This window comes from Fringilla coelebs (assembly GCF_963513975.1).
Source record: "Fringilla coelebs genome assembly, chromosome: 5".
Lineage (NCBI taxonomy): Eukaryota > Metazoa > Chordata > Aves > Passeriformes > Fringillidae > Fringilla > Fringilla coelebs.
The window spans coordinates 41,159,555-41,185,882 of NC_140033.1; the positions used below are offsets into that span (position 1 = coordinate 41,159,555).

General features: G+C 38.0%; 1 protein-coding gene across 1 annotated transcript; it reads left to right on the top strand.

The window, feature by feature from the left end:
- Positions 1–12,832: 12,832 nt before the first annotated feature.
- NTS (neurotensin) lies at positions 12,833–25,007 on the top strand (the record flags this gene model as incomplete). Its single annotated transcript, XM_084205952.1, has 4 exons — positions 12,833–12,893; positions 16,984–17,045; positions 23,157–23,381; positions 24,861–25,007. The coding sequence occupies 4 exons, from the start codon at positions 12,833–12,835 to the stop codon at positions 25,005–25,007; spliced, it is 495 nt and encodes a 164-aa protein (XP_084062078.1).
- Positions 25,008–26,328: the final 1,321 nt, after the last annotated feature.

Below are 26,328 nucleotides of genomic sequence, written 5' to 3' on the forward strand. Positions count from 1 at the left end.
CCCCTGTAAGCAGGTTTTTATCCAGTATTACAGATACAGAACTAGTTCTTTTTATTCCACAAGCCCTGAGTACTCCTAAGCATACCCCAGATATGATGGAGTCAAGTTCTTTGTCTGCACAATCACGGTCAGCCCATTTTTTGTCCAGCCCCAAACCTCTTTCCTTGTTTTCATTAGGTGCTGGAACAATTTCCTGTGACTGGATTTGCCATTTTTCTATTTCCATTACTCTCCTCCCTTATGTATTCCTCCTCTTTCTGTAATGGGGTAATTTTTTGTCAGTTAGGTATCTGAAGAGTCTGCAATAAAAGGCTGAAGGAAATTAAGTGAGCAGAATATCCTTCTGTCTGTAGTGGGGTTTGTTAAATATAATGGTCCAAATGAGCTTTCAGCTCTAAATCTTTGAATTGCTGATTACCTGATGCTAGGACTATGAAAGCCTACCTGATATTTGCCTTGCTTTTGCACTCTTCTCTAAACGTGTGCTAGTGCCCACCTGTCAGAGAGGGGGCATGATTCCAGCAAGGTACTTGAGATAATCTCCTAGAGCAGCTTTTCTGTTAAAGTTTGGATGTAGCATAAAAATTCACATGAAAATTATTTCTCCTTTTGAACTTTCTCCATCTCTCCAGCAGATCTTTTTTCCTAACTGTCAATTTGATAAAAATGTGTTAAGAGACATACAATAAATTCTCAGCTCCTACAGATTTGCACGCTTATCTTGGAAACATCAGTCAGGGTTAAATGATTTACCTATTACTGTATTTTACTTTTTGTTTTTAATCCTCCTGTGAAGTACATGATACTATTACTTGTCATAATAGTTTTTGCGGCATATTGTAATAGAATTTTGTGGCTGTATTCTTTGGTGTTAACTGTCTGACTTGTGGCATCTAAGTCAAAGAGAACAGTTTAGATGAACTGTTGTGTCCCAGGCTGCTGGGTCAGCAATGCTTGGTAGAGGATTAATCACCAAACCTAAAACTGATCTGAGTACACTTCCAACAGCCCTAGCTTAAACTGCATCCATTGAGAAAGACACATGGAAAACATACTGACTACATCAAAGAAACTTTCTATGCCTGGAAGGTTAGCAAAGTTGAAGAGCGACAAAATATTTTTCTTTTTTTCAGAATTGTGAAAAAATACTTTTCCTGAAACAAATATAGTGTAGGGTTTTGAGTATCTTTAATAAAGCTTTTTCAATATAAAAAATATTTTTCTTTCAAAAGATGTATGCTAAATTTGCATAATGTGCTATAATCTACTGGTAAAAAAGCCACTTATGCTGCCTACATCCAAAGATAATCAGTGTGAGTTCTTGCAGCACTAGAGGAAATATGATCACAGGATTTGTAGATAAGCAAGCTTTAAGAAGAACTAGGACCCCCTATCAACCAGCCAGCCTCCAAGATAAGGAGCCTTCACAACCTGTGTATAGAATTTCCTCCTCTTCTTGAAAGATATATTTTTAAATTGCTTCTTACCATTGTCACTGGAATTAAACTGTTGACACACTCATGGTCAGATATGATTCCTTAAATACACACATGTACAGAGGAAACATTTTTCTTGTGGCTGTGCTGAGAAGCTTTTGCTCAGTTGAGCTGGATCCATAGATTCATTATTTAGCTTTGGGTGATTATTTAATCTTTCACAAGAGGAACTAATTTTTAGGTAATTTAAGTAGATTTTACAGTATTTAGAGGAACTGATCTTTTCAATTGAAAATTATTTTCAGTAAGAAACAAGCCTCTGAGTGTGCTCATCTGTTAAAAGAGAACATCTTTTAGAGACAAACATCTGAAACAAATGTCCCCTGGAGGTGTACACTATTCCAGCCATTACAGAGGGAGTACTCATGTTCTTATTTAATGCCAGTCCCTGGGATCCTGTCAGTACCTGCACCCATTAAGCCTATCACTTTGCAACTTTACACCAAAATCCTTGATATTGTTTTCCTGTGTAAGCTTCCAGCATGCCTGTTCTCGTCTTCCTGCAGAGAGACAGAGATCTCCACATGTCGTCTCTCAAATGGGCCAGACACACATTCAAACATCAGCCCTCTTCCTTTGCTAGATTCCAGACATGCATGGAAAATACTCAAACCCTGCTTAAATGGTAGAATTAATCCATCCCTCCAGCCTGTTTTTCAGAGGAACAGAAACAAATTTTTGTACTCCGCTCATCTTTTCTCATCTAGGAAAGTGTGGAAACATCACTGAAAATTCCACAGTGGCAAAATGCTGCTGTTTCCTAATCTCATACTGGCAGTAGCAGTTCATTAATTACTTTTAAAGGTGATAAGGGCATCATGAAGAATATGGAATCTTCTAATACACAGCATATGATAAATTCTAGGCTGAAGCAGCTTCTAAATCAATCTCTCACTCCATTTCTAATAATAAAATCCCAAAACCAACAGGGTAGGAATCTGCACATGATGTAATACCTGGAGACAATTAAATTCATATTTTCATGTGCTTTAGTTGAAGGTTTTTCATTGAAACCAGTGGGGGTTTTGCCTGATCAAGGTCTTCTGGCACAAATGAACAACTGCAAATGTGTTAGGAAAAACTGGTATCTGGGGCAGTGAATCACAAGTGGTTTGTCTTCCTTAGAAGAAAATGAAAGAATAAACAACCAAAATTTCTTGAGATGCTTTGTTAATTCCAATCCAAAAGAATTTCTTACTTTTTTTTCTTACTAGAAAACAGATTTACTGCACAGAACATTAACTTAAGAACAAACCTGGTGTTAACTTCAGAATGAAACAGTTAAAATAAAAACAATTCAAGACACAGAAATGAAAAAAAAAAGGCAAGCAAATACCAACCAAAAACCATATTGAGTTTACTTTCCAGATGGGGCAGAATATTTTATATAGCATTTTCTAGCATCTTTTTCTATTTCAATGATACAATCAAAACTATCTGAGTCCTTCAGAAATATGCTCTTTCACAGATTTAACTTTAGTTCCAGTAAGGAACCTAGGTCTCTAATGAAAGTTTTAGGTGGATTTCAGGTGCCTGAATGTTACTGACACAGATGGCATTTCAGATCAACTATACCCAGAAATATTTTCAAAGGGCAGAAAACCATGTGGGTTGCATGTTTGCATCTGACAGACCAACACAAAGCAGGAGAATGAGACAGCTTACACAGTAGAGGTGCACATGCCAAGGCATATGTCTTCTCCTGAAGATATTCTCCTGTGTTGGACTGGGGTATAATGCCTCACAGTGAAGGGTACTTGTTCCCGTGCAACTCTTCTGTGCCTCTTGGTCAATGTTTTTTTACCACTAAATTGTTAATTATTACTTCAGCACAATTATTCCCTGAGGCCCAGGCACCTAAACTCTAGAGAATAAAAGGAATGTACTCCACTGGCTTCTTTTCTGTTCTGTTAGCTGATGGTATCCTCATTCCTGAAACAGTATAAAGGAAACAAAGTTATTTAGTAAAAGGCATAAAGACTTTTGACTTAGTATTGACTCAGTCCAAATCCACAAAGTTGTTTAGATAATTAACTCCCACTGATTTTAATATGTATGGATACTATTACTATTTAAGCCTAGTCTCCCCTGTGCTAAAAGATGTGGTACTGGATAGAAGCCAGGCAGTCCCTGACTGTGACTGTGGCTTATTGTGCAGGCTTGTGTGGTGGCTTCAAGGCCTTACTCCAAAAAGACTTAGGTGGTTGGGAGCATATACCTATGACTAGAACTACTATAAAATCAGCTATATAATCACAAAGATTATGATCTGGCAAAAAATTGCTGCTATTGAATTTTATATGCAAAAGGACATATTCTGCATTGCAAATATGGATGATACCTAGCAGTAATGCATTGTGGAAGGGGGAAATGGAATGGTTGCTATGCATGACAGAGAAATGTATTATTCTCTTTTTGCCTCAATTGCTGTTAGAGACACACACAGTCTCACCCTGGTGCCAGGGCTGTAGGCTGTCTTGTGATGATGCTGGTGTCTGCGCACTGTAAGAATTTCAAAACACAACTGCCCTATCACATGAAAAGATGGTGACAAGGATCACCCAGCACAAGCTATCAGATGAAATCAGTATTTTACCAAAACTAGATGTTATAAACAAATGTGTAAATAGCCAATTCCTCATCTCTGGTGTGCCGTGTTTGCTGGGATAGGGTAATTTTTCATCACAGAAAGAAGAATTTTCTTCACAGGCTGGTATGGGACTGTTTTGGATTTGTGTTGAACTGAGGGTTGATAATATAGACATGTTGTTACTGCTGAGCAGGGCTTACACAGAACCAAGGGCTTTCCTGTTTTCTGTACTGCCATGTTAGGGAGGAAGTTGGGCGTGCATGGGAGGTTGGGAGGAGACGCAGACAGGACAGGTGACCCCAGTTAACCAAAGGGTTATTCCAGACCATATATTAAGGTATATATATTATTATACATATTAAAGTGGGAGGAAGGAGGGGGACATTTGGAATGATGGTCTTTGTCTCCTCAAGTCACTGTTATATGTGATGGGGCCCTGCTCTGCTGAGAATGGCTGAACACCTGCCTGCCCATGGGAAGCAGTGAATTAATTTCTTGCTTTACTTTGCTTGCATGTGTAGCTTTTGCTTTCCCTATTAAGCTGTCTTTATCTCAATCCATGAGTTTCCCAGCATTTTCCTTTTTGATTCTCTCCCCAGTCCCAATGGTAAAGGAGTGAGTGAAGGGCTGGATGAGGGTTGGCTTCTGGCTGGGTTTAAACCATGACACCAGGTTCCTGAGAAACTTCGTTGAGTGGTAAACTGTCAGTGCTGTCCTGTACTTAACACAGCTCAAGTATTGTGTTTAGTTTTGACCCTCACTACCAAAAGGCATTGAGGTGCTGCAGCATGTTGAGAGAAGCTGGTGAAGGGTCTGGAGCACAAGTCTTATGAGAAGCAGCTGAGGGAGCTGAGGCTGTTTAGCCTTGAGAAAATGAGACTCATTGCTCTCTACAGCCACCCAAAAAGGAGGTTGTAGCCAGGTGGGTGTCAGCCTCTTCTCTCAGGTAACAAGTGTCAGGATGAGAAGAAATGGCTTCAAGTTGTGCCATGGAAGGGTTAGGCTGAATATTAGCAAAAATTTCTTCATGGAAAGGGTTGTCAAGCATTGAAACGTTGCCCAGGGAAGTGATGGAGTCACCATCCCTGGGGGTATTTAAAAGGTGTGTGGATAGGGGACATGGCTTAGTGGCTGACATAGCAGTGCTAAGCTGATGGTTGGACTTGGTGATGTCTTGACTTGATGAGTTGAAGTCTTTTCCAACCTAGAAGATTCCAGGATTCTAGTAAGAGTTGAATCTCTGAAGTGAGGCATTGTTCTGTGATGGACAGCCCCCTTCTGAAGCTTTGGACTGTAGGGAGTTACTGCTGTCTGATGGATCTGTGCAAGCCTGCCAGAGGCAATACACCATATCTGCTTATTTTTTTAACTCCTTCTCACCTTCTAAATCCCCTTAGATATTTACAAGTGGTCTCTAACATCTTTCTTTCTGCATCAAGACCTCAGCTGGCTATTCACAAAGGGGTCTCATCTATGTAAATAAACCTTTTTCTTTCTGTGATATTCACTGAAATAGGGTCAGAGATGTTCAACTTCTTATGTTTTACCTTACTTCTAAAGATATAGCCCTATGGGGAGAGACTACTGGAGCTACATGAACACAAAGGTACCATTTACTTCTTAGCCCTAACAGTGAATATCAAGCTGTCTCATCAGTTACCATGAATACAGCTGGATCACTTGTTCGTCCAAAGGAGACTGGTGACAATGAGAAAAAAAGCTGGAAGAAACTGAAGTTTGTGTCTGTACTAGGTACTTATTCCTTTGAAAATTTTTAGTTGTACCTAAATGAACAATACTAAATGAACAATACTAAATGAACAATGCAAAATGCTACAGGGTACCTTCAGGTCAATATAATGCTCTTCAAACCTGCTTGTAATCTTTGACTGCTAAATATTTTCAGTTGACGCCCAAAGTATGCTATAGGTATCTCAACTAAAATCAAGAGTTGGAAGTCAGGCCTCACTGTTTAAATCAACAATCCGTGTTCCCCTTGGTGTGGGTACATGAAATTTACAGATACAGACAAGCTTAAGTTTTAGCATTTGAGTCATGCTGCTCATCTTCTTAAAGTTAGGCATGTATGGAGGTGTTTTCAGGATCGGGGCTACATCATCGAGTGATTAGAAAACAGTCCCCTCTGGGTCTCAATTAAACATGGCTCCAGCAGCACAAATCAATGCACCGGGATGGTGATTTGAAGCTGAGATCATGTCTACAGCACAAGGCATGGCTGACATCAGCGTGTTAATCTGGGGTGTGAGCATTCTGTGCTCAATGAATCCCTTCACTTACCTGCAGTTATAAGAGTACAACTGTTCTCTTGCCAGTATAACATATTTCTGCTGGGAGTGGGGGCAGGGGAGAGAGGGAGAGAGGAGTGAGTGCACCAAGGCTTGATGCCATTATGATACAGATGGCGATCATGGATGTGGAACTGCTGTCAGGACATACACCCAGAAGGATGCACTGCTCTGGATGGCTTTGATAAGGGATAAACACTGCAGCTCTTCAGCATTGCCTGTGATAAGCCCTAACAGTGTGATCTAGGCGGCTGTAGGCTGCCACAGATGACAAACTTTTCTTTCTAGAACAGTGTATATTTATAAGCTGCATTCTAGTTTAGACATGGCTATAGTTAATTCATGTTTATGAAGCACTGAAATTGAAAGGTGTTATGCAAATGCAAAATATTCTTCAGATGCAAAACCTCTTTTTATTTTTCAGAGAGGGTGCTTACTTTATTTGTCAGTGATGTTTTTGCTTATGTTGTAAATGATTGGTTGCCTGTATTTGCTGTTGTAACATGTATTCTTATTACCACTTTGTTTATTGGGATGTCTGCTTTTCAATCTCCAAGGAATTTCTTAAATACTATGCATGCAAATTTCAGTTCACAGATGTGCAAATTACATAAATGCTTTCCATCCCTCTTAGGTAAAAAAGCTGGAAGTTGCAGAAGTGGTATATACTTGGTATGTGCGTGCTGGCACAGTCCTGAAACCACAGTTCTTTGAATCCATATTTTGTTTCTGACTATCACTCCTAAATCCAGAACAATTAGCTTTAACGATTTCTAAATTATTTACTCATAAATGGTCAAGCAAAAAACCTTATATATTAAGAATTAATTTAAGACTGGTGCTTTGGCCCTGTTTAATGAAATTTTCTGAAGAAGAAAATTAACGAACAAACTGAAAAAGGAAAAAACACTTCTAAGTGATTCTTTGTAGTTTCTTACGTTGCAGTGGAAGAACTGTGGAAGGATGTCCATGACTCTTTGAGGCTACCTTTATTTAAAAAAAAGAAAATAATAAAAAACAGAATAAAAAGGAAAGGCTACTGGTTGTTTGGAAATCTCTTAAGGACTTCTGGGGAAGAGCTCTTATCTGATCAAGTTGAAGGTCTCAGCATATTTTCAGTGATTTATGGTACTAGTAATATATTGCCTCTTTACAGTGCACAGAGGAAATATTCCTCAGTGTTTTTAATTCAAAGTCTCTTAATGGATGTGTGATTTTAAATAACTAGTTAAAATAAATTCTCTTTTGGGTATGAGGGAAAAGCACAATTCTTTGAGAAATTTGTGAAGAAGGCAGGAGAGATGATTTCAAAAGTTTCAGTGTGGAGCCCAATTCTGATTTACATGGCATAATTGAACCAGTGTAATATAACAGCACATACTTATGTTTTCGGTTACCACGTTCCACGGAATGCTGTAGAATAATTGCTGACAAAAACTGAGTGTCATTGGACAAAGAGAGCCAGCCTTCTGAAATCAATTTCATTTTGCTCTTTCAGGAATTGTCAGTAGTCATTGTCGTCAGTCCAACAGTAACAGTATTAAGACAATAACTTTGCAATTTTTAATTATTTCATCAATTTAACACAAAATTTCAAAGCATGATCAGTCTGATGAACAGTGGATTACATGAATATTCAACACTCAACAAAGTTATATCAGGCTTTTCACCCATGTCTCTGTATATATTATACCCTGGAACCTAAATTAAAATATTCATAGCTCACTGAAGAGAAATGAGAAATTGATTAACTTAGGTATTTGGGGAAAATGTGTAATCAGAGAAATGAGAAAGATTCAGTCTAGCCTGGGAATGAATTGCTGAGAAGTGAGAGTAAGGAGGAGGTGCCCGAAGCATAACTCCCATGACACACTGTGGTGGCACTTCTAACTGCACTGTTTGCATTCTCATATAAAAGGATTTTAGTAAAAGGGAAAAAAAATTAAAAGGAAATGGAAATTAGGAGTAGGAGTTAAGATTGTTTGCTTATGGCCTTTTTTTATCCAAACTGACTTTTATTAAACAATTGTATAGTTATAGATATGTGTGTGTGTGTGCGTGTGTGTGTGTGTCCTAAAATTTTGTATTTTCAGTTTTTTTAACTGTTGGTGTGTTGATGAATATATGTTGTGTTTACTTTATAGTTATGTAAATATAGAATCTATTTTTTCAAGAGAAGGGTTAAGAGAATCCCAAAGTTCTGGAAATGGAATGGCGATGCTTTAATGGGCAAAAAATTAGAAATGAAACTTCTGATTATTCTGTTAAAATGATACTTTTAAACTTTCTGTGATTTGAGCATCGTGATTCCCCAGGGTACTGAGATGGTGTTGCTGTTTGAAACTCCAAAGCATCAAAAAAAAGCTCTGCCATGCATGTATATGTCATATACATGCTGCACAGAATGCCACTTTCACAGTTTTAGACCCCACAACTTCAAAACACAAAGGGTGAGCTCACTGGACATCCAGGAAGTTTCATCAGATTTGTGGTTGTGGCTCCTTCAAATGTGGAGAAATTTGTTGCATATTAAGAAATTCTTCTGATTCTGCTTATGTGTTTGGGTTTTTTCTATATCAGTAAGCTCTTTGGTACTACTCGGTCAACTTCTCAAGGATTCCTTAAAGTGCACAACCTCACAAATCTAAAAAATTGATCCTAGAATGACTAAAGGAGATTAGCTTTGAAGTAGAGAGGATGCTCAATGTTTTACTTACTAAAAATGATCTACTATGTAAAGCACCATCTGCTTTTTACTTTTTAATTCTTTTCTGATATCCTTTGCAGCCGAGGTGATCTCCAGGACTTTAAACAGCTGAATACACCATCAAGTTTTGAGCATCACTGTGCTGACCAAACATAATAAACCCCTTGAGTTATTTTTAAGCTCAGAAAAAGAGATGCTGAGAATTCACAATGCCTGGGAAATTCTGCTGCAGTGTCTGACTACATTCTTGATTTAAATGTGCTTTGAATTCCCTTGCCTGTCTGTCCTGTTGCTTTTCTTGAGCTTGTCCCTTGACCTGACATGATAGAAATTAATTTGAGTCATCAGTTTTCTGCCCAGCATGTTAACCTAAACTGCTGATAGCCAAAGTATTGTAGGGGCAAATCAGGTTAATCACCACAACTAAAATAAACTTTAAGATTTTCAGTATCTTTATCCAGCTTTCTGTATGAAACATTTTCTGGATAACCACCCCCAGAATGATTCCTCTTGGAGTTTTCATACTTGTATAACTACTGTTAGGTTTAGCTAAAAAAAAAAAAAATTAAAAAATGTTAAAAGATTCTGAGACATAAATATATTTAATGGCAAGATTGAGCATCTTGAATTTTCTTCCACTCATTTTGTGTTTATTTTTATTGCAAAGACATAAGACTGGTAACTGCAATACTGAGAGTTCCTTGTTATAATGCCCAGTGCCTTCTACTGCAGGAACATTAGCAGAATGATACTCTCCTTCTGTTTGGTGATTACAGCTTTTGTGTTCCGTGTTATCCATATGCTATGATGGTGGTTTTATGACAGAGTAAATAGAGGTTTATGTATCTGTTCTTCCATGAATCTGCCATTTACCTGATTGTTTCGTTATCTCCGGTGCCTCACAGTTGTGAATTGACCTGATTTATAGGCCTGGACAGGCCATCTAAATCACATGCTGAGAGCAAGTAAAGATAAACTGAGCTTCCGAAATTGACTTGCACTAATGAATAGTTATAAATATTTTCTTTAGCTAAGAATATTTAAAAAAAAAGGGAGAGAGAGATAGATCTACAAAGAGGTTGGCTTTTTTCCTTATAACAGTTTCTCTTCTGCATTGGGAGAAATGCAATATGAAGATGACTCGAAGTTGAGGTGATTTAGGAAATTAACTGTTGAAAGGGTTAAAATTCCTATTATACAGTTCTTTGTGAAGCAGTACAAGGTACAGTTGTAAGAAAGAGGTAGAAAAAGTAAGTAAAGGAGTATCTGAGAAATAGATGACAGCTGAGTTCCACTGAAAAAAAATATAATTATCCAAGTTCAGTTGAGCCTGATCCAGGGAACTTGAAGATAATAAATCAGGAACATAAAACATGATAAGAAGGCAAAGATGTTCAACACTGAAGTTTCTGCCTTGTCAGTTTCCAAGAAAAAAAATGGAAACAGACCAATGGCAAAAAAATATGGTTCAAAACATACCATATATTTGTTCCTTTCATATTACCTCTGGGGAAAAAAAAAAAAGAAAACAAAAAAGGCAGCAATTAGGTGATCACAGATTTTAATGACAGGAAAAATGGCAATTAGTCTCTTCCTGAGGAAAAAAAAATCAGTCCTTTAAATTCCAGTTACATAAGAATATGGGTAATTAGACTACTGAAGAACTCTGTGACAGAAAGTGGGCACTAGAAAATATCTATGAAATATGATTCTCATTCATAGAGCTTTCTGAACTATTGAACACCCACAGAGCAAAATTAGCTGCAGATTGGTCTTTCTATATCATGGAAATAATACAAAATAGGACTAGAGGGAAGTGCAACTGTCTACCTCATGTAACCTGGGTTCTCAGGCATCTGAATGACAGCTGAAACTTTCTGGTAGACTAGCACATCCCATAAAATGTGATAAACACATTTTGGGATTTTGGGGGTTTTGTTTGTTTTTATTTTCTCTCTCAGTAGGGCAAAAGGATGTGTTCCCAACTGTATGCAAAAATCCGTGTTCTTAAAGCAGCTAATACCACCGCAGTGCACTCTGTTTCATTTCTGTGTGTATTTATTTCAGCATAAACCAAAGCAACGTTTGAATTCAAATTCTGTTGCACTGCAAAACTTGTTTCAGGAAAGAAAGAATTCAGTTAATTAAACTTTCTCACCAGGTCTTCCTTGTGGCAGGATTTCGAAAATTTTGCGTGTTTCTGTGACACCCATTCAGTTGCAGAGGGTATGGGAGGAAAACAACACCCATCTCTGCTCTTTGCATTTTAGAGGAACATTTCTGTGGTGAAGGGAACATCCACGACAAAAGAATCTGCTCGCAGCGTGTGTTCCTGCTAAGTGTGACAAGTGTATCTGTCCTTAAATGTATTCAGAGAGACAGAAATGTTCTGCATTGTATCTGTATTTGTATTCAACATATGGAGCATTTGTCTGTATCTGAGTAGAGAAAAACAACAACAACAAAAAAACCTCACAGCAAAAGCAGTAGCGCGATGGAGGCTGACGCCAGTCTTCAGCTTTAGGTTTTTATACTCACAGGTTACCCTGCCCTCACCTTCGGGTCATTTTTCTGGGCTTTACGGCTCAGGAGCTGTAAGAGCTGGGAGGCAGAAAGAGAGCCTGGAGCAGATGCGGGCTCCCGGGCAGCCACGGAGGGCAGGGCATGCGGTGCGGAGACGGGGACCCCGCGCCCCGCCGGGGGCAGAGCGCGCCCGTCCCGCCGCCGCCCTGCCTCCGCCGGGGGTCCCGGCGTGTCCCGCTCCCTTCCGACCTCGGGGCGCTAGTCGTTAAGGAAGGATACCTAGTGGAAAAATCAAGAGGGAAAAGTACATCCCGAGAGATATGTCTCTGAGGAACGCTCGCTCTCTTGAAACGGCAGCGGGAGGCTGTGGCAAGCGCTCTTCAGAAGTAATAGGGAGTCTCGCCGGGTCGGGTCTCAGTTTTTTGCGCATCTATGAAACACTCTATCAAGTGGCTTTCCCCGTTATCTCGCTCCATCTCTCACACATTCAGACTTCCCTTTTTGTTTCTTCCCCTCTTTTTCCTGCTACCCGTGCCCGATGCAACGCTCCTACCCATGGCCAGGGTTATATCCCTGCCGTGCCCCATGTCAGGCATTCCCTGCCCATCCCCGGTTTAACATCCCTGCCGTCCCCGGTGCGCGGTTCCTTCCCTTGCTGTAGGGAAAGGTTCTAGAGATGAAAGAAAAAGGGCGTCAACCGCACGAGGACGGCGGCGCGGTCGTTCCCCACCCCTGGCCCCGCGCCGGGGGACGGAGCACCTGCGGAAACTTTTTAAAAAAATAATAATGATAATAAAAATAATAAAATCCCAGGATAGGTCCCTTTCGGGAAAAGCCGTGCCGGGCGCGCCCCGCGGCCGTGGGTGCGGGGGTTCGCTGCGCGCCCCGCGGGGCTCCGAGTGCGTCAGGCGGCGAGTGGCGTCAGCGGGCGCGGAGCGGCGGGGAGGGGGCAGCGGGAGGGGGGGAAGAGGGAGGGAGGGAGCTTCGTCAGGAGGCGATGGCGGTACCGCCGTGACATCACCCCGCGGCTTATATAGTTGGGGAAGGGTCTGGGTCCCCCGTCTGGTGCCTGCAGCCGCCCGTCAGCACGCGTGCGGAGGGCGAGGAGCGGCGGGGCTCTGTCTGTCTGTCTCTCTGTCTCTGTCTCTCTCTCTCTCCGTCTCTCCTTAGGATTTATGGACTTTACTTTCTAGAGGGCGGCGCGGCAAGGATGAGAGTCCAGCTGGTGTGCGTGGTGCTGCTGGCCCTGGCCTCCTGCAGCATCTGCTCAGGTAAGTGCCCGCTCCGCCCGGCCCCGCAGCCCCTCGGACCGCTCGGCGCTGAGCCCCTCCCGCAGCCGTGAGCGGGACCTACAGCAAGGAACTGAAGTCGCTTCGGGCTCTGCCGGCTGCCCCCATTAGGAGCCCGGGAGCCGCCTCTGATAACGGGCTCTGGCCAGCATCATTGTTTTTTTTATACAAGCCCTCTAACTTTCTCCCTTTGTATATTCCATTCCTCCTCACAGCATCTATACCACGGCAATTAGTGTAGACTAGTCATTGGAAATACAAATCAGTGCAGACCATCTGCTTGGGTGTGCTGTGCTTCATTGAATATCAGGTATTTCCAAATTAAGATACAAATTGTAATTTCTGCAACTCATGAATAGCTGCTGTAATCCAAATCAACATGAATATGTATGCCCTTCAGTTGCTTTTTAGAAAGAGAAATACAATTTCATTATCTGCAGAAAAAGTAGCTAACAACAAATCTGAAATTATGACCAAAAAAACCACTGAAGCACGGGCAGATCACACAGTAAGAAGGTTGATGTAAATGCATTTCTTCTGCAAGAGCAACTGCTTTAAAAAGATCAAAAGGAGGACAATATAGTAAAATGCATTTCTTGCTTCTTTGAAAAATGACACATCTTAAGCATCTGCCATTTATGTCTAAAGCTTATGACCAAATAAGTATGGTGAGAGTTAAACAGGTGTATGCCCGTATATATGCAGCAGAATAGCCTGCAAAATCCAGTCTTAACCAACTTGAAAACTGATTTTTAACTCCACTAAATTATGGGGTAAATTTACAGGTAACTTTATTTTTCAGCTTTAGTGTTCAGATGGACTCAGAATTCCTAATTCTCACTTTAGATGGTAGTTTTCAGTTTTCATTCCCCTGCAGAAGAAAAATGTAAACCATATGATACCTGCATTTTATTACGGTTTAAATATAATTAGTCTGTGTATTATAGAGAATGCATGATCGCAGTGACAAAGCTTAACATTTTTTTTCTCCCCATATATTTCTAAGTTTTTTAACAAGTTCCTCACTAGTATTTTCAGTGAAGCAGTTTCAACTCGTTATAGAGCCTTAATGAAAGACCACTAAAGTAAAAATAAATTAAGTGGGAATTAAAATAGGTTCATAAAAAACACCCCAGAAGCCAAATTGTGTGGTCAGCTAACACAATGATTTATTTGCCTGAAAATTTGAAGGTATTTGTAAATGAGAAGCATCACAGAGAAGCTTGTGGGAAGGGGCTCAAATAATGTGTAACTAATATGGACAGTTATACCATTAAATAAAAAAAATTAAATTTTCTTTTGAAAATGTTTGCCCTCAGGTGTAAGTATATACCTGTAGAATGTAATTATTCCCGTAAAATGTGAATATATGAGTAGAAACTATTTTTCTTGTCAGTGGAGTCAAGAATACATCAAACTGTGTGAATTTCTCTCTGATTTTAACAATAATGTGTAACCAGGATTTTTATACATTGCTCTCTGAGAGTGTTCTTTTTATGCTTTTGCTCCTTATCCATCTCTTTTAACTCCTGAATTACCTGAACATGCTTCCTTCTCTTGCTCCAAGCCTTGCTTTGTTCTTCACTCAAGGAATCTTGACTCCTAACTAACGTCCTCTAGATTTGATTTTTTTCCAGTCTAAATGCTTCTTAATCCCTTCTTTCCCATCTTTCATGCCTGCAGCTATCTTCCAGCCTTGATGTGTGGAAGCTACCTTCCATCCTTTATAAGAACAAAACCCAGGTGCTAACCAGGCACAAGTCCTTTTATTGTTCTCAGCTGGTGTGATCCAGGACCCCTCAAATCATGATGCTGTCACTGTGTGTGCGCTCACCTGCTCACAGGAGATGCTATCATTGATAGAAATTCAGCTGAGATGATCTTGTGCTGCCAGCAGAACTTTGGCTAATAGTAAAGCTGGCAAAGCTGACTGCCATTCCTGCTGAAAGGGCTGAAAGACATTGGGTTGGAGATCATTTGCTAGAGACTTGCTGACTGGTCTACAACTAGTCCTATTTAATATGAAAATTTTAAACATTAAATGAGACTGGTTGTAGATCAGCACTACAGCAAGTCACTTAAATGCAATTGCTTTGATGCTAAAAATAATGAATGAATCTATTGTGTTGGTAGTGCAGAGGTAAGCAGGGGCATCCCTACAGAGGAAGGGGATTTGTGTAACACATGGAAGTTTTTGATGACCTAAATAATAGGAATAAGAAGCAGAGCAGCAGCACAAAATGCAGTGGCTTAGGAAATAATAGAAATTCCTGTTGGAAGCTCCTTTTTAACCAAAGCACAACCTTTGGAAATCTGAGGAATAAAAGACATTATCTTGTTATCTAACCTGGCTTTTGGGGTTTTTCAGCTACAAAAGGCAAACAAAACCAAAAGACATGTGAGACAGCTGCCCTCTGTAGCTAACAGTAAGCATTAAGGTGATTGAGTATTGAGGCTACTGAACCAAACTGGGCTATGCTTTCTCTCTTGAGAACACATCAGGGGCAGAAGAGGGTTGCCCTGATGAGTTGGGGAATACGAGGCTTTTGCAAGGAAGGACAATAGATGAGAGTCCAATGAATCTGGAAATAGCCTTTCAGTGAAGCATTTCTGGGATTTCCAGGGCGATGGTTTTTGACCAGGACACAGTGATCTTCCACTTGTTTACTAATCTTGAAAGGACACACAAAAACACTGAGCTGGGAAGAGCAGTGGTTCCTCTCAATAAATACATGATGGGTAAATATTACAAATAGAAAGGTATTATTTGTAGTGTGGGAATTTATTTGCAATTCGTGGATACATTTGTAATTAGATATAAACTAGACTTGAAATCAGAAGCAAGTGAGTAAGCACTGATTTTTAGGAGAGTTTCCTAAAGAAACAAAGTGATAGTAGTTGTGAGCTTTATTGAGATTGAACATGACTGTTTTTTAAGGGCATTGTAATGAGTGGCTTCTGTGCTGATAGAAACCTGTGGCACATTAGCACATGCTTGTGGTCCCTTACAGTCTCATGTTCTGTGAAAGGTAGTGACACAGCATGGTGATGATCCCTGAAATGAAGGCATGGGCAGAATCTATCCACAGATTCAGCAGTAGGGTCTTACATGCCAACTGCATTGATCATTTTGAAGAAAGTGAGATATTACCTATATGAATGTGGAATGTATTTTGGTTTAGTATGGTTTGAAATATTAGTGCATTGTTTGGTTTTGGACTGTTGGTATTCCAGGAAAGGTAAAAGCTATGTGGAACTGTATTTCACCTAAAAGCTTAACTGATTCTCCTATATTTTTCTCTTTGAGCTGTGATTGCTGCTACCAAGGCACCAGATCTTCGTGATTCTCATCTTCATCTTGTAATGCTGTGTGTAGAAATATGTCTGTGTTTTTTATCTTTTCACAGCAATTTTTACCCTATTTACCAAATCACAAGTCTTGTATGTCTGCTGAGCTATCATAGGTTGATTAAATCAGTAAAGAAAATCCCTAGATTTCCAGTCAGAATACCTTCTTGTTGTATATACATTATGAAGAGCTTGTATCATAAACTGGTCAAGCTCAGATCCCTCATATCAGTAAAAATACCATTAATTTAAGTATTCTTAATTAATAATCAAGAATATTGATTATTAATCAAGTAATCATAATAGCCATTTACATAAATAATTGCTACTTAAATAAATAATATTTGAAAAAATATTCAATTTTTTTTTCCAAAGTAAACAAAGGTTACAAATATTTATTATGAAAATAATGAAGATTATTGCAGCACATTTTTTATACTGAAGGAATTGCAGTTTAATGAGCCTTTCTGCTATGAAGCTGAGATAAATGAACATTTCCATTCAGTTCAATAGGCTTGAGCATGCTTTAAAAATGTGTTGAGTATTTATTTCAATATAATGTTGCTGTTAACTGAAGACTTCTGACAGTCCCTCTAGGTCACTGGTGTTTGTGTTTGTTGTTTATTTTAAAAAAACCATTTAAATATCTAAGTTCTGTATACTGAATTGAAATGTCCATGATTTATGATCAAATAATAAACATATGTTTCTGGTTTATTCCCAGATTCAGAAGAGGAAATGAAAGCATTAGAAGCAGATTTATTGACCAATATGTACACATCAAAGGTAATTATTTTTCTTCCTTTACCTGACAGGGAGGGAGCAAATGAATTCTCATTACAAACCCAAAAGTCTTTGCACAAAGTAATAACCTATGGTCTAGACATAAAAGTTCAGTGTTAGGTTTTACTTTGGTGTAAGATTTTCTCCAGTTCAAAGGAAATATAAAGGTGTTGATGTGACACACTAAACATGTTCCTCAGCTGTAACACTGGTACTTTCATTAAACTGTCAAAACTGTGTTATGTACAGAGATGTAAATTTATGTGAAGAAATGTGTTTCCAATAGGATTATGCCCGATGAAAGCTAAATTAACCTTGAGTCAAATCTGTAAGCGCTATTTTTATGCAGAATCCTTCCTATATGCATATAAAATTAAGACAATCATAAAGCAAAACCAGTTAATATATATGCCAATTTTGGTTTAGGATTTTGATCATAGTGCCAGTACTGGAACACGGGGGCATGACTGTGAAAATACTAACTTTGTAAATGGCATTTCCTTGACAGGTTTCCAGACTGTGAATAATGTTTATGTTATTTAATATGAATGTATAAAAATTCAGTGAAAACCTCATATTGACAAGGTGAAGCAGATAGTGTTGCACGTATGTATTGGGCAGGCTGATAGACACTTTCTCAACACAATTATCTTCCATAAATTATCTAAGAAACATATGTGTCTGATATATCTTTAATGACATATAAAAAGAAACAAATGCTATGGGTTTAAGGGTGAATATTTTAATTTGTTATTCTGAAAAAGTTTAAGTGGTATTTAAATGTAATGGAAAATAAAATCGGAAATGAAAAATTTCTCCCCCAAAAATGAAATTTACATAAGCCAATGACTAGTTGAAGGTTAAAGACAAAACCTGCCAGGATGATCTCTGCATATATTGTATTTAAGTGTATGTGGCCTTTTCCACAGGATTATTTGATAGCCTAGAAGAAGTATGAAGCCAGAAAATGCATTTTCTTTAACTGGTCTGGCAGTTCTTAGATCCCTATGTTCTTTACTGGCATGATAGTTAACCTTAGGTAACAAATAAACCTGTTGGCCACTCACTTTTCTAAGGTGCAGAAAGATTTAATAACTCCTCTTTTTCTGAGACATATTTAAATGTAAGAGGCTGACAAAAAGAAGTTTTTTGCTGTGTGGCAAAGCATAGCATGCCCCATAAAACCCTGCAGCTATTGGTATTTCTGCTACTGAATTTAGTGGATCTGTGAACATAACTTCCAACTTTTTCTCCCTCTCACCACAGAACATGAGCTCAGGAAACTCCAAATGCACAAATATATTGCACCAATTAACAATGTCACAATGTTTGCCATAATACTCTTATGTTTTTTGATGTCATGTAGCTTGCTGTTTAGCTTCCTTGGGGTATTTGCCACAGTCAACTGACACTTGAAGCTGACAGAAGCAGTAGATTCATGTTGGAGACATTACTTTAATTCTGCATTATACTGCCTTAAATCACCATCTAAGGTTCATTAGTTGAATTTATGTTGTCTCTTGACATCAAAGCAAGAAATGGTGGCAACACTAAAAACTGTGTATCAAGTCTTCTACAAGAGTAATATCACTATCCCATTCATTACTGAAATGACTTTTTTCTGTTGTCCACTGTCAGATTTTAACCCTCGTTACAACAAGTTATGGTTCTGGCGTAATAGACAAATTCAGAGACAGTATGTGTAATACCTGTCTTGTGTTGTGCCTGAGATCTGGTTCCATTTGAGGGCAATTACTGCTAAATTGCACAGGCTGTATTTGACACTTACTTGGTAATCAGCAAAGGAAATCCTAACAATTTAAACAGCATTAAGGTGGGAAAAAAATACTGTTTATGAAAGCTGAGATCTAAAAGTTCAGGAAAATACTAAACACTTGTGGGTTTAGTATTTGATAGAACAAAAATCCACCTAAGTAGGCACTTGTGGACCACAGTATCAAGACTACAGCCAGGGCTTAAGCATGTCTTTTGCAATATTCAGTAGTCTATCCAGTATTATGGGAAAAATTGCCTTATGCCTTTAACTTCACAGACTGCTGTCTAGTGCCTGCTGCCCTTTTGCCCTCAGAGTCAACTACCTGCTGAATCACTCTCCATCCTTAAAGAAGTAGTTCATGCTTATTGCAATCTGTCTTCAACACTTAATACAGTTTGTCACCCTTCCCTGCTGTTACATCTGAACCAAGACACAAGGATCAAACAAGTTCTTAAAATGCTGTCTTTTTCCTAAGATAAAATTCAAAAAGCCATTGGAAGATCAGGTAAAACAACAAAACCTGACTTGTCAAAATATGTGGACAGTTATCTCCTGTCTCTCTTTTGTTTTAAATAGAAAACTCTATTCATATAAAAGAGAGAACTCTATTTCAGTTTCCTAAATGCTTGCCTGAAACCACTAGTTGCATGAAGAATCTTTTTTGAACTCGAAAAGATTGACACTTTTTTATTTAGAGGGAAAAAAAAAATTAAAGTATTCCTTGGAGAATATATCAGCCTATAGAATATACTCTACCTTTGGGATCCCATCCAACATTAATTTTCTGGAGTCATGGACACACTGAGTTTTCATTGTTATAGGATGTCTATTTATGACTGCATTTCCCCAGAGAGTTTAGCCTCTTTGTCTGAGGAGCTGCCACGAAGTAGGAGGAATCTGCAGCTATCTAGGAGCTAGTGACTTCCTGACTCAGGCATCACATAAAAATTTATTAGGTTTACAGGCGTTAATACGGAACATGGAAGAACTTCTTTTTTAACAGAATTCAGTGCTATATCTGATTAAATGTATTATTTCTATGGTTACAATCTCAACAGAATTCAACTGCTGTTATGGAAAAGGACTATAGAGATCCTCCACTAACTAGGGATTTTTACTTTGTAATGAATTTTCTTTTTATCTTGTTTTACTAGATAAAGACAGCAATGTAAAAAACAGATATCATTTTTCCTAATGAAAAATACCATTTGGGATGTATAGATGGATTGTAACAAAAAAAATTATCTTAGGCAAACCATCTGGGGTATCATTCAATGAGATATGGAAATAAAATATCATATATATTATAACTTGGAAATCTCTTTTGTCTTGCATAGGACAAGCTGTTGTCAAAGAGAGAAACATGCTTCTTTCAGTTTCTTAGATGATCTTAAATTCTCTTTCAAGATCTATGAAGTGTGAGAAATTATATATCTGATTCTTATTTACAAGCATGCTCAACAATGGAAATACATGAATCATATTCACTTCCGTATTCATATACCTTTTAAATTCTTGTTCATTCTTCAATCTCCTTGATTTCTTCAGATTATTCCCAGATATTTTTCAAGTTACTCTTAAAAAAAATTTGTTCTACTTTGGCAGATAAGGGTTCCTTGTTTTATTGTGTGGGTGTTTTCCAAAACATGTGTTGAGCTACTGTACCTGTACCTGTGTGGAAAACACATATAAATGTATAAAATAGAAAATTTATCCCATCTTATAAATTAACCTGAAAATTTGAATTATCATCATCTTAAACTGTTTTTTTACATATACTTTTAGGATAACTGCCTCAGATATTTTCCATAACCCAAAAAAGCAAAGCAGTCTGATTTTAATGCTTGATGTAAGGGTGGAGCAGAAAAATAGCATGACTGTTCTGTTTAGTGACTGAACATGACCTGGAAAACTCCATGTTCAATTAAAGTAACCAAAAATTCCCTCTGACTGAATTGTTAGTGGTAGCAGTAAGTCAAAAGCAGGTGTATGCAGGTGATATATTCATGGCATTAATAGGAGTGAGACTCCCTTAACAAATGAAATATTAGTTAGAAGTTTGCAGACAGCACTGCGAATTAGTTTTCTCCTTACCTCATAAGTAGGAGCTAAGACAATTTTCACCTAAGGAAATCTGCTATTTAAGTATTTTACTAATACACAAAGTTCCTTTATACATAGATGTGTATCAGAATGACATAAAGTAGTAACTTTAGATCAAAAAGATTCTATAAATTATCCAAGAAGGCATGAAAAATTACCCTATCCTTTACTCTTGTGTTTCCATCCACTGGAATAGTTTTGGTTCTCAACTCAGAAATCTCACTTGCTCGTGTAGCACTGCCTCTAGATTCTGTGCTCCATTACAATTTAGCTGTTGACGTGATAGCTCACATTTCTTTTGCATACCCAGGAGAGAACAGTGAACTGGAGAAGCCTCCTAATTTGTAATGGAAAGCTCCATAATTTTATATTTCAAAAATAGATTAAAACAGACCAAAGAACATTTTGAAATTGCCTTGGGCATTTGGTCTTTTCCCTAGCTCAACTTCTGTTAATAAAATTAGATATTCTGCAAAGAGAATAATTTTATCTTGAAACTGTCATGTCTTTTTAAATAATTTGATAGACTAACTAGGGTACTTCAATGAGAAAACAGATGAGCTCAAAGTAAAGAGTGCAGAACCAATTACAAACTTCCAAATAAGATTTCAGATTTTATTTCTTAGCCTCAAAACAAAATGATCTTTTTTTTTTTTAAATGTTGTCAGGAATCTGAGAATGCACAGCAGTTTTATTAAAAGGCTAAATCATTCTCATTTTGAAGGACACACATTTATCAGATGTATGTTGGAGTAATGATCATGACAAAAGAAAACTTTTTGTAACTAATGCTAAAAGCGATGCCAACTTTTCTTATTTCTTCCTCATTTCTCTGAATTTTCATTCTTTTCCCTCAAAAAACAGTCAAGTGTGATGAATATACATAAATCTTGCATGCAAGGCCCCTTTGTTAGGAAGGTGCCCTAAAGAAACAGTTTATGTGATTACCTGGTGTTCAGCTAAGTAAACACTACATCCACACTCAATCAGTGCTGCCAAGTATGTGTGAAAGGCAATGTCCCTGTTAGTGTGCTACCTGTATTTAACTTCCTACATTCAGGAAAAGAAGCAGCTACATTTCAGTTCATAGGTAAGATCTAATCCTCATGTGCACAGCAAGGGAATCCTTGCCAGGAATAACTAGGAATTTGCTGCTTGGCTTTTGATTGGAGATTGCTATGTCACCAATTCTAGTTGAAGGAAACTAAATTCTGCACTCAGCACTGAAAGGAATACAGTGTGGAAGAAATAATTAGTAGTGGGAGAATGAAGAAAATGGCAAAATCATGAAAAGCAGCAAATGAGATAGGGATTAAGTTTTAAACTTACTTTTTTGCTATTGATAAGCAAAATGGAAGAAGACTACTGCTGCAACTGCTTGGAAAAAACAAGACCAGTAGAAATGTAAAAGCCATGCTTATCAGCATTTCTTTAAAATGGTTTAAGAGCTCATACATAATGCAAAATACTGGAACAAGCAAAATTTGACACAAACTCTGGGGAAATTTCCTTTTTTCTATCTTTCTATAACAGGTTCTTTATGGGCCACCTAAATAGAGTTGGTCTCAGTTTTTCAGTCCAGTTACCAAATCAGGAATACTTTGTTTTCACAGCTATGTTTTATCTTTGCTCCATCTTCCTAAGCCTATAGACCTTCAATTAACATTTCCCAGTCTCTTCACTTTCCAGCATCCAAAACTCCTGGGGCTTACAGATTTTGTAACTTCAGACCCAGACTCATCAGACAGCTTGTCCTGAAGCAGGGACTCCATTCCTTTTCTCAGGGAACTTTGGGATGACTGGTATTTGTGCTGAACTAGGGAGGAGTGTCTAGTTAACCACAGGCATCCAGCTTGGATTCCTGAGCTGGGAATTTATCCAGTGGGTTTGATTCATTATCCTTATTTACACCTGTGAATTTATATTATATTAATTTCCATCTGTGTTTTTGTTTGCACCTGTGCAGAATGACTATGAAATGCTGCCATTCTGGTTTGGTAGCAGTTTAGCTTTTTCATCATTTATATCTACCTGGGGGGCAAGGCTGCAAGGAAGCAGACTTGGCGTGTGTAATAGATGAGTTGTCCTAAGTTCTGCACTCTAATTATTGTCTAAAAGTTGACCAGATGGAAAGCACTTCAGAAACATAAACTTGTTTCTAACAAAACGTTTGAATGTAGCACATGGATACAAGAAACCCAAATACAGTAAATGATGGGTGTTTTTATTTTCAGATTAACAGAGCAAAACTTCCTTACTGGAAAATGACCCTGCTAAATGTCTGCAATCTTGTCAACAACATAAACAACCAAGTGGGGGAAACAGTAGAGGTAGATGAGGAGGATCTGGTTCCAGGAAGACAGTTCCCTGCCTCTCTGGATGGCTTCAGCCTGGAAGCAATGCTGACAGTATATCAACTCCAAAAAGTTTGCCACAGCAGAGCCTTTCAGCATTGGGAGGTAACATAAACCATCACAAATGCATGCTTCTACTGCTATTAAACTCTCAGGATCTGTTTGTAGTGGTGTTGTAAAAATCCATATCCATGTGACCTCCATCAGGTTGTCTGAGCTTTCCTTCCCTTTTTTATATTCTCTAATACCTCTAATATGCCTCTTTCAATATGAGTAGTGAATTAGTGCAGTTTCTGATGACCTGAGTGTATGTTTCTTACAAAAACCCATGGATAAATGAGAACTTTTCTTAACTACACACTTTCTCCACTCTTTGTAGCCATTCCAGGTAACCAAACATACATATGAAAGTCACCACTATGCCAGAAAACATAATTAATATCTGCTTAACAGACATGAGGTTATTATAGATCTATTGAAGCATAAATAAATGTACCCAGTGTTTCTGTTTGAAGACCCTAAGGCAAACTGGATTCAAAATGCATGGATACATGCCCATGTGTACATACCATTTTACTAGGTACTCTGATTTTCTTATCATTGCTAGGAAACTGGCAACAAGGTAACTCCTGCTTTTTGTTTCCCTACACCTAAAGAGGGCCCTGGAAGTTGACATTGTGATTGTATGAAGATTGCTGCTCTTAAACAGTGATTGTTTATAGTCCATTTGTGATATTTAGTTTAGTACAATGATTACAGTGACTACACAGAAGCACACATGCACAATCCACTAAAAGCTACTTTGTGTGGTGAAAAAAGGTAACTCAGTGTCACTACCCACTTTCCAGTAAAGAAAAATTTCTTCATCTGTCTCAAGTTCATGTAGAGTCTAGATGAATCCAGATCTTTTTTTGTTGGTTGGTTTTTGATTTCTTTTGTTTGTTTGTTTGGGGTTTTGTTTGTTTTGTTTTGCTTTGCTTTGCTGAGTCATAACTCTTTATATTCCAAATCCTCATATTAGCTGGGGTGGTCCATGCAAAGGACTGCAACCTCTCTGAGAAACAGAGTTTTCTGAAGACTCTCTTCTCCAGTGCATTTATTGCTGGAAAGGAGCTACCCTAGAACCAAATATGCAATAATCCATATGTCTTAGTCACAGTTCCCTGCTTTGCAGGTAGCTGTAGATTTAAAATATTTCTCAACAGATGAAACCAGCAAGCAGTGCATGTAGGTGTTTAACCTAAATGTGTGATAACAGAGTGATAGTCATTAGAAAACTTTCAGTCTATTTGAGTTTTGGTCTAAGGAGGATATACCAGCTTTCCTCTCTAGTCAAAACCAGTTATCTAATTTGTTGAAGTGGAATTTAAATATTACTTCTGTAAGGCTCAGCTTATCTTTAGTCTGATTTTAGTTTTGTGTCTTAAGTTTTATATATTTTTTTAAATTAATACTGCAGCTAATATAGTAAAGATCTTATTGCTGGCAATAAAATATGTTAATATTTTATTAAAATTTTGAGATTATAATCTTCATTACCAAAAAAAAAGTAGATAACAGTGTGTCTCTTTTTGAATCCTGCAGTTACTTCAGCAAGATGCTTTTGATCTAGAGAACTCAAGCCAAGAAAAAGAAATCATGAAGAGAAAAAATCCCTATATTCTGAAACGGCAGCTACATGTGAACAAAGCTAGAAGACCATACATACTCAAGAGAAGTTCATATTACTGATGCAGCAGAAGAAAACAATGTATATTTAGTTCATAGGTAACTGTGCATTATGGTTATCTTATCTAAATCTAAAATCATACTTGTGTGAAAATATACTCTGGAAAATCAAGATGATAACATAGCTGTGTCTTTTTTGCAATTGCTGTTTCTTGATTGTGAATTTTTCCTACTTGAGATTAATTGGACTTATACATTTGCAAATAAAACTAGTTTTTAAGCATGATGTATTGTACAAAACTGAGATTTCAACATGCTTTCAAACAATCTTGTAGTCTTTTCCAGTTTTATAAAGCACACCAACATAACACCAAGTAAATAGATATTGTCCATAAATCCTACTGAGAGTCTTACATCTTCTTAATGCAACACCTCAAACATGTAAATGATTCCAAATTTCTTGAGTAATATAGTAGTAAGAAGTGACACAGTATTTTATGTTTTGACTATTTTAATTTATTAGAAATAGGTCTAAGGAAGAAAGGGATTAACTATTAAGTGGCAATTTCAAAATGAATATTTTAAATAGCTTGCTTGTAAGTGAATTTTCAATTTTTGACTTGTAATCTATGAATGCTCAGGAAAAACAAAAAAACAACAAAAAAGCTGATTCATGTCCCGGTGCTGTCACTGTTAAGTGAAAATAGTAATCTGGTTACGCAAGAAACTTGGTGAAGTGTTTGAAAGATTAATTGAAATTAGAACATCTTAAAATTGCTAATAAAAGGCATTTCCTTTCCCTCCTTCCACAAATTTGTAGAAAACGGGAAGTTTCAGAATTGAAAAGTCTTGGAAGCTAACAGAGAGGGAGGGTCACAGCATGGGAAAAAATGTTTTCAAGGCATGTGGAATCAACTGTTGCCTGAAAGTTATCCATTTTCGAGTTTGTGATGTGTGCATGGGAATTGGGATCTCAATGATTCTGGGTTCCAGTTTGGAGGAAAAGTCTGAATGGACTGGGGCCCAAAACAACCATCAAACAAGGGGTAGTCCAAGACCTGTGAAGCTTGGATGCTCAGACCAAAAGGCAAAAGTAGGACAGACATCATTTTTGAAAACTTGCCTGTTTCCTGTTTGATTACAATAGCTGTTTGTATTTCCTCAAAGCAATTATCCGCCAACAAATAGCCACACCATCATCCCCCCCCAAAAAACCCCCAAAAAAACCAAACAAAGAAACAAACCCCCAGCTTCCACACACACAAACGCCCCCAAACAACCAAGAACCCAACAGAAAACCCAAGCACTTGGAGAACTTCCAAATCTTCTCACAAGTTTGTTACACTTTGTTTCATGGGGAGGGATGGTGTTTTTAAAGCAAAAT